The sequence below is a fragment of the Leptodactylus fuscus genome, chromosome 5 (genome assembly GCF_031893055.1).
Source record: "Leptodactylus fuscus isolate aLepFus1 chromosome 5, aLepFus1.hap2, whole genome shotgun sequence".
In the NCBI taxonomy this organism is placed as follows: domain Eukaryota; kingdom Metazoa; phylum Chordata; class Amphibia; order Anura; family Leptodactylidae; genus Leptodactylus; species Leptodactylus fuscus.
In genome coordinates, this window is record NC_134269.1 from 150,082,802 (window position 1) to 150,094,716 (window position 11,915).

Sequence of the window (11,915 nt, forward strand, 5' to 3'; positions counted from 1 at the left end):
GGACAGTAGCGCTGTGGTTGGATTGGAATTCACAGCATTGATGATCACTATGATGCCTATGAGTTCTGTTCAGTTGTGGGCGATTCTATATGACTGGGCCATACATAGCAGTGTGAACTAGTCTTATGAAGGATTCATGTAACTTGTCATCAGACTCCTATTAAAACGCAATGAATGAGACATTTTTTTATGAATTATGTAATTTTATTTTGCATGTTCATAATTAAAATGATGTATTTTCTATTACTATACAATGACAAATTATATTACATTTTGATTTTATATTAGCTTTATGTTGTATAATATTCACCCAATATACATTGCTCCTGTATTTGTCTTATATTCCATACACGAAATCATATTTTTGAATCTCATCTTTCTGTGGTTTTTAAGTTGGTGTAACTTGATTTCGTTTAGCAGCAGTTTGGGTTTCCACTGGAGCAGCCATAGATAATGCTTCTTCTTCTGGTTCAGATAAGTCAATGTGACCACAGGTCAAGAGCTGAACAGCACAGCAACGGAACTGAAGAGAAAAACAATGTTATGTATGGTTTTATCTATTTGATATTAACCTTCATTTTAATCTGAAGATTAAATTTTGGAAATGTCAGTCACATTTTCTAATATTCTCTTTCTGGTTGAATTGCTTTTATTGGGAGAATGACTGGAAGAGAGATGTGAACAGCCAAGGGGAAAGTACCAGACTGCTAGATACCATACACTATGGAGTGCAGTCAGTGTTACCTACATGATTATTTCTTTTTTTATTAGCAAATTTGTTGCAGACCTTTCTGCAACTACAAATCAGTTCTATTAATCTAAATTGGGTTATTTTCATACTATATGCATTGATTTTCTAAAACCTCATTCAGACTTATAGGATGTTTGCAGAAATATCTGCAATAAATCTGCCACTTGTGAAAATCAAAAAGATATTCCCGTCTTGGATATTTATGGCATATTTACAGGATATGCCATAAATGCCCAATAGAAGCAAGGCCCACCAAGCCTGTTTGATTATTTTTAGAGATGAGCGAGTAGTTAAATACTCAATATTCATTTCGAGTAGCCCCTCAATATTCGACTACTCGAATCGAAAATCGAATCCTATTATACTCTATGGGGGAAAAATGCTCGTTTCAGGGGTAGGCAACATTCGATCAAATTGAACTTACCAAGTCCATGAGTGAGGGTCGGGCTGGATTCTCCGAGAAGTCTTCTCCGGCTCTGAATTTACTCTGCCAGGCATCGGGCCTGGGCAGAGCCGACTGCGCATGTCCGCTTACAGTCAAAGCGGCCATTTTCTTGTAGCGCGGGCATGCGCAGTCGGCTCTGCCCAGGCCCGATGCCTGGCAGAGTGAATTCAGAGCCAGACGACGCTGCGGGGAAGCTGCGCGGAGAAGACTTCTAAAGGTAGGAGAAGAACCAGCATTGATTGGCCGACTGTATAGCATTCGGCCAATCAACGCTGGTTCTGCATCGAATTTTTCCATTCGAATAGTGAATGGCACTCGATCGAGTACGAGTATTTCGAATACTGTAGTATTCGATCGAATACCTACTTGATCGAATACTACTCGCTCATGTCTAATTATTTTCAACATACTGTTAGAAGTGACTGGAAGTAGTCGTGCATGCATGGCCAACTCTCCATTCACAATGGCTGCAAGACTATGGCCAGGAGATCCCTGTTCTTGAGAGGTGGGACCTGCATCTATTGTACATTTATGGCATATCCTATGGGTAAGCTGTAAATGTTCAAGATGAGAATATCCCCTTAAAGACCCTACATGTATGTTGACCTAAAACAAAATGGGACAGATTAATCAAACCCCTATGCCAATTCTGTGGCACAAAAAAGTCTCAAACCTAAGGTCTGCAAGTTTTTAAAAGCCACTTGCCAACATGACCAAGCATTGGACAATCTTCTTGTGTAATTTCTACAACACTGACATCACCGTCTAAATCCAATGGTTTTCTAATAATGAAAATTAAAATAAACCTAGTAAAAGTCCTTTATGGCAATGCTACTACATCATTACCTGTCTGTTTAGAAAGATGTAGATGATTGGATTGTAGATAGGACTTGTCTTAGCAAAATATGTTGGTAGAGTTGCAGCGAGAGGAGAAATATAGAAGGTTGGTTTAATGATGACAATAAGAGCAAATACTGTATATGGCAGCCAACATATAAGGAAGGCAAACACCATGAAAAGCACCATCATTACAACTCTTAGCTCTTCTTCTCGGTTTGTTTTACCCCCTTGCTCTTCAATTTTCCTGTTCAGCTAAGGAAACATAAACACAATAATCAGAATGATATATGCACATTAGATTTCTAGTTGTTGCCATAGCAATATAACAAAGTGTTACAATTATTCATTAAAGCTCTTGTATATCACACATTAATGGTGACCTTTCATGTCTGTAAAAAGTATTTATATATACATCACATTTTGATGTCAGAACCTAAAAAGATGTCTATTATGGCTTTCATAGAGGACTACTGGAGCCTATTCCTTCTTCTGTATTAGTCACTGACTGTGTTTTTGGGTGTGTTTAGGTTTCTCTTCAGTCATCCTTGATCCTTCTGGCTCTTTCCAGCATCTTCTTCAGTCCTGTTCTGTCTGGCGACGTTTAAACTGGGGCAACTAGAGGGGGACATTAACCCTTATGCGCACCAGGACGTACAGTTATGTCCTGGTGTGCTGAAAAAACACTGCGGCCGCTCTGAAACAGAGTGGCCACACTAGCTGCCAGGTCTACTGGGTTTCATAGAGCAGGGACCAGGCAGTATTGCCCGTGATCAGAGATGACTCGGATCATGGGCATCTAATCACTCAAATGCGACCACAGCATCTAAGGGTAAGTTCACACAGAGGAGAGTGGAGCGCAATCTGGCACGTATACATGTGCCGGCAGATGACGCGCTCAAAATGCTCCCATTCATTTCAATGAATTTCAATGAACCCTAAGTGGTTACTTTCGTTTTCTCTTTAATTGTATGTAACAGGTCGCCCTCCCGCAGCGCAATTGTGAGAGGCGTTACATTACTGTGGCAGCCTGGAGCCCTGTGAAAGCTCTCAGCACTGCCATAGTACTGTAACTACTGAAGCCTGCATGCAGCAGGCTTCAATAGTTATATAACGAATCTGCCATAGACTGCCATACAGTAGTATCGCAGTCTATGGCACAGGTGATCTAAAGATCACATGTTCAAGCCCCGTAGGGAGGGCAAAAAAAAGGTTGAAAAAAATGGAAAAAGTTTTTAAAAATAAAAATAATATTAAAAGAACCTAGAAGTTTAAATCACCCCTTTCCATAGATCACATATAATTAAAGTAAACATTAACACATTATGCATCCCCAAGTCCGAAAACGCCCAAATTATTAAAATATAAAACCATTTGTCCCATACAAAAACGGCATAGCAGGAAAAAGAATAAAAATGGCTGATTTGGCTTTTTTTTTTTTTTTGCCAAATATACCTTATATAATGAGAACAGTATACTTCCATATGAAAATCCGATTATTGCTACAGGAATAATGAAGCAGGTCAAAAAGTAGGCAATCAGGTAACTGTAGTTACTCCAAGACCTCTCTTCCCAGCCAATGGAGCAAGATGTCCGAACACCTTCAGGTCCATATGAACTCCATCCAAATAGTGGTGCTATAGCCCAAATAAGACAAAAAAGCCAGATAAACGCCAGGCCTTGGTAACCCCTCTGTGTGCTGAGCTTCAATGCTCCTACTGGCTCGCAGACCACATTGTACCTCTCATATGCTAGTATCGTCAGGGACCAGAGGGACACAATTCCTGCAACAAAAGGTTAAAAAGAAAATGTTAGAAAATAATGGATCGCAAATAAATACTGTAATGTGATTGGTTGCTGACATTATCTTACATAACCTGCAGTTTATTTAGGATATACTGTATAACAAGTTCAGTTTTCTAAATTAGAAATGTAGTCACCACTAGAGGGAGCATCTAGAGTACAATACTACAATGCTTAAACTGAACAGCCTTGTAAAACCTTGTATATAACAGTCTATGACAGTAAGATATATGAAGCTTATTGTTCATTTATATAAAGGTTATTATGTACAACTAGAGATGAGCAAATACTGTTCGATTGAGTAGATATTCGATTGAACTTTAAGATATTCGACATATTCGATTTCGAACGAATACCACGCGGTAAATGCAGTAAAAATTCGTATGCCCTCCCACCTTCCCTGGTGCTTTTTACGCACCAATAACTGTGCAGGGAAGGTGGCACAGGAAGCAGGAAACGTAGGCATAAAAAAAAATATAGGAAAAAGTCATTGGCTGGCGAAATCAGGTGACCTTGGATTTATAAGAATAGTGTCAGCCATATTCGTTTCAGATGCGGTTTAGAGCTAGGGAAAGATATCGTGATCAGGGTGAGAGAGAAAGTTTAGCTTGTGCTAGGCAGGAAAAGTGAAAAACATCAGAGCTCCACTGAAGGAACAGTGTACACCTACACTGAACCTGCCAAAGATGCGTCAGGGTAGCATCAAAGGACAGCAGTGGACACGTGGATGTGGAAATCCGGCTGGAGGTCCAGTCCACAGTCCAGGTACTGGAGAGGGGCTGCCAGCAGTGCCCCTCGTCAATAGCACAAGGGGGCGAGGACGTGGACTTGGAAATCCAGTCCACAGTCCAGCTACTAGAGAGGGGCTGCCAGCAGTGCCCCTCATCAGTAGTACAAGGGGGCGAGGACGAGGGGATCCAGGCCGCAGTAGCTCCACTCCAATTATATACTGGAGAGGGGCAGCCAGCAGTGACACAACATCAAGCGGGGTGCAGGGTGTAGTGCTGACAAGGCCCAAGCACCAGGAACCTATACTAGGGTGGATAGCAGATATTGTGGACCCGCAACCAGCATGTTCTGTCCAGAGTACTGATGAGACACAGTTCCATGTGTCTGTGCCAGTTCCTCGTCCTCCTCCTCCTCCTCCTCCAACACCACTACCATCTTCACCGTAAATAGTTAACCCCCCCATTAATGTTTTAGGGCTCCCCCCAAGAGCCTGCAAAACAATCTTTTAGGGCTCCCGCCAAGGTCCTGCACAATAATTTTTTAGGGTTCACCCCCAAAACTCTGCTGGTTATAAGCTCAGTTCATCCAAAGGGCCAAAAACACTGCTGGTTAAAGGCTCAACTCAACCCACGGGGGCAAAAAACTCTGCTAGTGCAAGGCTGAACTAACTTAAAGGGCCTAAAACTCTGCAGGTAGAAGGCTGAAGTCACCTCAAGGGCCTCAATCTCTGCTGGTAGCTCAGCTTAAGGGAGTCTTAATTTGGAAGGGCTCACGTGAAGGGCCAGAAAAGTAATTTTTGAAGGTCTCACCACATCACACACACATAAACAATGACAGATAAGGGTGGGGGCTTTTGGATTTCCCATTGCCTATGCCATCTGTGGTTGTCATGGGCATCGTGAGTTAAAGGGGTGCCTGCTAATGTTTCTTTAGCTTTAAATTTGTGCTTCTGTCCATACTATTGTGGAGGAAAGAAGGTTTCCAAGTATTTTTCCACTTTCATAGAGGTTCTATTGAGTTTGGAAAGTGTCTAGTTGATAGGCTGTGATATTGGGGTAATACTGGGACTTAGGCGTGTTAGATGCCCCCAGACATGCTTCCCCTGCTGTCCCAGTTGCATTCCGAGGTGTTGGCATCATTTCCTGGGGTGTCATAGTGGACTTGGTGACTCTCCTGAGTCGAATTGTGGTTTCTCCTGAAACAAGCCTTTTTTCCCCATAGACTATAATGGGATTCGATATTTGGTCGAGTAGTCGAATATTGAAGGACTACTCTAAACGAATATCGAATATTTCACTACTCGCTCATCTCTATATACAACTTTATAACATATATTTCATACTTACCTATTTATTATCTTAACTGATCTCACTATTGTAAATATAAAATGCTACATTGTATCCACATGTACACTGTATACGGCTCTCAGAGCTGAAGGCAGAGGCGGATCCAGAGCTGGGCGAGCCGGGCAACCGCCCGGGGCCCCGCGCTTAGCGGGGCCCCGCGGCCCGGCCCTAACAAAATGGTCCTGGTCAGCCTCGGCATAGTCGGGCAAGTGCCGGGGCCCGCAGAGCCTCTGGGGGCCCCCCGGCACTTGCCTGGCTGTCACAATTTCAGCTCATCGGCGTCCGTCCGCCGATGAGCTGAATCGCGATTAAAGCAGGAGCTGTGAGCTCAGCTCCTGCTTTAAAGTTCCAGCCCGGCTTGCGTGTGTAGGCGCGATGACGTCATCACGCTTACACACGCAAGCCGGGCCGCAGCTAGGCAGGAGCTGAGGTCACAGCTCCTGCATCGCGTATGTGACTGGAGTGAGGAGCGTCGGGGGAACGATGGAAGGTGAGTGATAGAAGGTGAGTGTAAGTGTTTGTTTTGTATTAAATATTAAGGTGGAACATAAGGGGGCCCATGAAACTGGGGGGCAAATGAAGTGGAGGGGGGAACGGCATAACACTGGGGAAGATGAAGGGGGTGGGGAGAGAACGGCATGAAACTGGGGACAGAGATGGAGGGGGCCCAATGAAACTGGGGGGCAAATGAAGGGGAGGGGGGAACAGCATGACACTGGGGCAGATGGAGGGGGGGAGAACAGCATGACACTGGAGCAGATGGAGGGGGGGGAGAATGGCATGACACTGGGGCAGATGGAGGGGGGAGAACGGCATGACACTGGGGCAGATGGAGGGGGGGAGAACGGCATGACACTGGGGCAGATGGAGGGGGGGAGAACGGCATGACACTGGGGCAGATGGAGGGGGAGAGAACAGCATGACACTGGGGCAGATGGAGGGGGGAGAACGGCATGACACTGGGGCAGATGGAGGGGGGAGAACGGCATGACACTGGGGCAGATGGAGGGGGGGGAACGGCATGACACTGGGGCAGATGGAGGGGGGGAGAACAGCATGACACTGTGGCAAATGAAGGGGGGGAGAACGGCATGACACTGGGGCAGATGGAGGGGGGGAGAACAGCATGACACTGTGGCAAATGAAGGGGGGGGAGAACGGCATGACACTGGGGCAGATGGAGGGGGGGAGAACGGCATGACACTGGGGCAGATGGAGGGGGGGAGAACGGCATGACACTGGGGCAGATGGAGGGGGAGAACGGCATGACACTGGGGCAGATGGAGGGGGGGGAGAACGGCATGACACTGGGGCAGATGGAGGGGGGGAGAACGGCATGACACTGGGGCAGATGGAGGGGGAGAGAACAGCATGACACTGGGGCAGATGGAGGGGGGAGAACGGCATGACACTGGGGCAGATGGAGGGGGGAGAACGGCATGACACTGGGGCAGATGGAGGGGGGGGAATGGCATGACACTGGGGCAGATGGAGGGGGGGGAGAACAGCATGACACTGTGGCAAATGAAGGGGGGGGAGAACGGCATGACACTGGGGCAGATGGAGGGGGGGAGAACAGCATGACACTGGGGCAGATGAAGGGGGAGAGAACAGCATGACACTGGGGCAGATGGAGGGGGGGAGAACGGCATGACACTGGGGCAGATGGAGGGGGGGAGAACGGCATGACACTGGGGCAGATGAAGGGGGGGAGAACGGCATGACACTGGGGCAGATGAAGGGGGAGAGAACAGCATGACACTGAGGCAGATGAAGGGGGGAGAATGGCATGACACTGAGGCAGATGAAGGGGGGAGAATAGCATGACACTGGGGTGGATGGAGGGGGGAGAACAGCATGACACTGGGGCAGATGAAGGGGCGAGAACGGCATGACACTGGGGCAAATGAAGGGGGAGAGAACGGCATGACACTGGGGCAAATGAAGGGGGGAGAACGGCATGACACTGAGGCAGATGAAGGGGGGAGAATGGCATGATACTGGGGCAGATGAAGGGGGGGATGGCATGACACTGGAGCAGATGAAGGGGGGGAGAATGGCATGACACTGGGGCAGATGAAGGGGGGGAGAATGGCATGACATTGGGGCAGATGAAGGGGGGAGAACGGCATGACACTGGGGCAGAGATGGGGGGGGACATGAAACTGTGGGCAGATAAAGGGGGAGAATGGCATGAAACTGGGGACAGAGATAGAGGGGGGGACATGAAACTAGGGGTAGATGAAGGGTGTATATGAAAATGGGGAAAGATGGAGGGGGGACATATAATTTACGGGTGACTGTAGGAGGATTATACTGTGTGGAATCACATGAAAAATGAATGAGAATGGGCGGAGTCAACATAAAAGTGGGCGGGGCCTAAATTGCTGCGGCGCGCTGCGCGTAGGGCCCCGCCAAAGTCAATTGCCCAGGGCCCCGCAAACCCTGGATCCGCCACTGGCTGAAGGGATATCTGGGCTTGTCATGTCCTTAGCTTACAGAGCATTTGCTAGACAAGGTACGATGTTATCACCCAACAGCGAGAATTATTAGGTCTTTGCTGGGTTTGAGCCTCTAAATGTTAACAGGAATGTTCCTATTCACTAACAGCAAATGGATCTTGAAAAGGGGAATACACAACGCACACATAACCTAGTTTTAACAGTAGATAATGTTAAACCTAAAATAAGCAAACCAAGTAGAAAAATAAAAAATATACACAATAGTGACAGCATTATTTATGTTGAGTAACCATTACATATCAGTGTATATAATATACTGGATCTACTCACTAGAACATATATAAATATGGTAACTTACCAAAATAGTTGACAGCAAATCCTTGGAAAACACAAAATTTTTCCCCCAGGTAAAAGTAACCATGGTAGTTGGTGCTGACTACTATAGTGGTGCCACACAGTGTCATTAATAGATCTGAAAATGATAGGTTTAATATGAAAATATTGATAGGATTGCGGAGTTTCGGATATTTTATAGTCACTAAAATAACTAACAAATTGTTAAAAATGGAAAATACAGCATTTAAAAACATGAGAAAAGACAAAATGCTATATCCAGATCTGGGAAATATGCTAGACGCTATGGTAAAGTTTTCTGTTGGGTCAGCTGTAGTTATATTGGAATTCATATTGATCAGGAGCTGCTTTCTTCCAGACTTGTATGCGCTCAGGAGGTTACAGCTTCTGATCTTCCTCCTTCTCCGCTGTCATGTTCAATCTGTAAAAACGCTTTTAGGTTTATTATTTTGTATAGGATAAAGAATATGTTTTAATTAAAGTAGCATCTGTCCCTATCAGTCCCGCTTTATGCAGACACTTGTATTAGGAGCTTACTTAATCCGATTAGATATTGGCTTCAGGAGGGATTCATTTAATAATAGTACCGTATATTACTCTTCATATCAGGTTGGTTATATATTACATAATACGCATTATGTAAGACTGCAGAAGTAGCAAGTATTGTTTTGCTGTTATATCACATCACATCAGTTGAGGTTTTGGAAATCACAGCATGTCAATTATACCTATGGAAGCACTGGTGGTTTCCCTATAGTTATAATAGTAACAAAAAGTCCACAGAGGATACATTGCCGCCTCAATGTTTCCTTCCGCACTTTTTGCTGCCATCCACCATGTGGGTCCTTAGCCAAAGTTTGGTATCATTGTAATATTACTCACGCCCAAAATATAGGTAACATACTATTTTTACTGCATGTTGAGTGCCATAAAAAGAAAGCCCATAAGAACAAGACAAAATCCCTCCTCCTGATTTTTTCCCAGCTTCCCAGTACATCATATGGCATATTAAATGTACCACTATGAGCAAAAAACTCAGCTATGGAACAGTTGCAGTTTCCCATAGAACGTGAGTAGAGATGAGCGAATAGTATTCGAAACTACAGTTTCGAATACCTCGCTCCGTTGGAATGAATGGAAGCGGAACGTGCAAGGCCGGTGCCGGCGGCTGGCGATTAACCCCTTGCTGTTCGGCTGCTTCCATTCATTCCTATGGGAGCGAGGTATTCGAAACTATGTTTCGAATACTATTCAAATCAACTCTAAATGTGAGATCTATTGGAAGAGTTTTGCAAGTGTTTTCCATGTGGATTTAGATGCAGAAAATGCTCCAGATCCTCATGAAATAAACTCTGTGTGAATATATCCTACTTATAGGCCCACTGTTATATCTATCAAAATGTATACGTCATATAGGAGAAATATGATCTAAATGCACCATATGGAGGATGTATAGATACCCTTTGTCATGGACAGTGTCCTTGGGTCATCACAGTGTATAAGTTCCTAGATAGAAGCCTTGTTGTTGCGATGCATTTGTCTACACTTTTTCAGATTCTTGCACTTTTAAATCTTATATGTAATTTGGCTAAATAGATGGTTTTAGGAAACATTCCTACTCTTTCATTACTGAGCCTGGCTCAGATTTGGCAGTTTTTAATCTATATTTGCTTTAGGACGTATGTAATTAGAAATTAAACTTCAATCACATTTCTAAGCGATTGCTTTGCTGTACGTGTACATTTATCTAGCTTTCAACAAGTAAAGTCAGCCTGAGGGTACATTTATTTATGATAATGTCAAAATCATTTCCAGTCTTGCATGTATTATGCTGTTCTGTAATAACATATTATACAAACTAACCACTCAGCTTTTTCTATATTTATACAGGCTAAACCTCACTCTCAGTCATTCAGGCCTGCAGGCTTTGGCATCTCCCTTATATGCAAATGTTATATATGACTATATAGGAACAATTGTGAAAGCTGGGTCATCACGTGCAAAGCAAATCTACGTAAGTCCAAGTTCCTGGGTTTATTTTCGGATACGGATTTATAGTGGTTAAACCAAAGAAATGCCTTGTTACAGTACAACACAACATAGAATAAAAGGCATTTACATCATAAGGGGATTGAGCAGACATTTGTGGTCACACTAGTAATGTTGTATTGTTAGGCTAAGGATCTGCTTCAAGGGGTTTTCCGGGCAAAAATTCATTTTACAAAAAAGGTCTGTTATTGCTATTAATGGGTTAATAAATGCCACCAAATACCTTTAGCAGTGTTTTGAGTGATTTTTGGGGTTCTCAGTGAGCTCACTGCATCCTCTGTGTTTGTTTACAGCTCTAAGTTCCTCTTATGTGTTTCCTATAATTTCCATGATGCCTCACTTCTCCTCCTTCTCTCAATGAATGACCCCCTCCCTTTCTCACACACTCCCCCTCACTGTTTCCTTAGCTAGCCCACCCACTCCACCTTCAAAGGCCATCATTAGAATAATAACACACTCCCTCCCTCACCACACCTCCCGCCTCCAGATGAAATCCCGCCTCCAGTGCACCAAATGCATCATTTGCATAAGACTTTAAGGTTGTTTTTCTTAAAATTACAGAAGTGGTATATATGACAAAGTTATTTTGTTTCACTTTTGTAGATTTGGAGAAAAATGTCTTTAAAATCTTATGTAAATGAGGTAATTGGTGCACTGGAGGCGGGCTTTCATCTCCCTGAAACACCAATCTTGCCACTCAAGCCACTTTCCTGCTTGATAATCAATTCCCACTGCTCTTGCCGCTTAGACCCCTACCATCTCCTGCCTGTACCCTCCATGCAGTGAGAGCTGATCCTCCCACTGCTAAGACCTCACCAATCCTACTTGAGCTGCAAGGGTAGTGCTCCCAGGTATGAATCCCCCCCCCCCCCCCCAGTGAACTAACTGCCTCATTTGCATAGGATGTCAAAGTTGTTGTTTTTTCTCCAAAACTACAAAAGTGACATATATAACAAGGGTATATTGTTTATCACTGTAGCATGGTGGTGACAGTGGTATATGTGCTGATAGTGTAGACGCCACCTTGATGATTGAAATGTTTTAGCAATACGTTTCATATACTTTGTACACAGCACTCTTTAAGCTACTGACTATATAAAATGTATACAACCCAAGACAAAAATATTCGTAAAAACCTA

The 11,915-nt window shown here is 44.2% G+C and overlaps 1 protein-coding gene across 1 annotated transcript; it reads right to left on the reverse strand.

Annotated features, from left to right (window-relative positions):
* Positions 1 to 388: 388 nt before the first annotated feature.
* On the reverse strand, positions 389 to 9,059 carry LOC142204563 (pinopsin-like). Its single transcript, XM_075275879.1, has 4 exons — positions 8,732 to 9,059; positions 3,489 to 3,817; positions 2,043 to 2,288; positions 389 to 523 (listed from the first exon to the last, which is right to left on the reverse strand). The coding sequence occupies exons 1-4, from the start codon at positions 9,057 to 9,059 to the stop codon at positions 389 to 391; spliced, it is 1,038 nt and encodes a 345-aa protein (XP_075131980.1).
* Between the last annotated feature and the right edge of the window lie 2,856 nt (positions 9,060 to 11,915).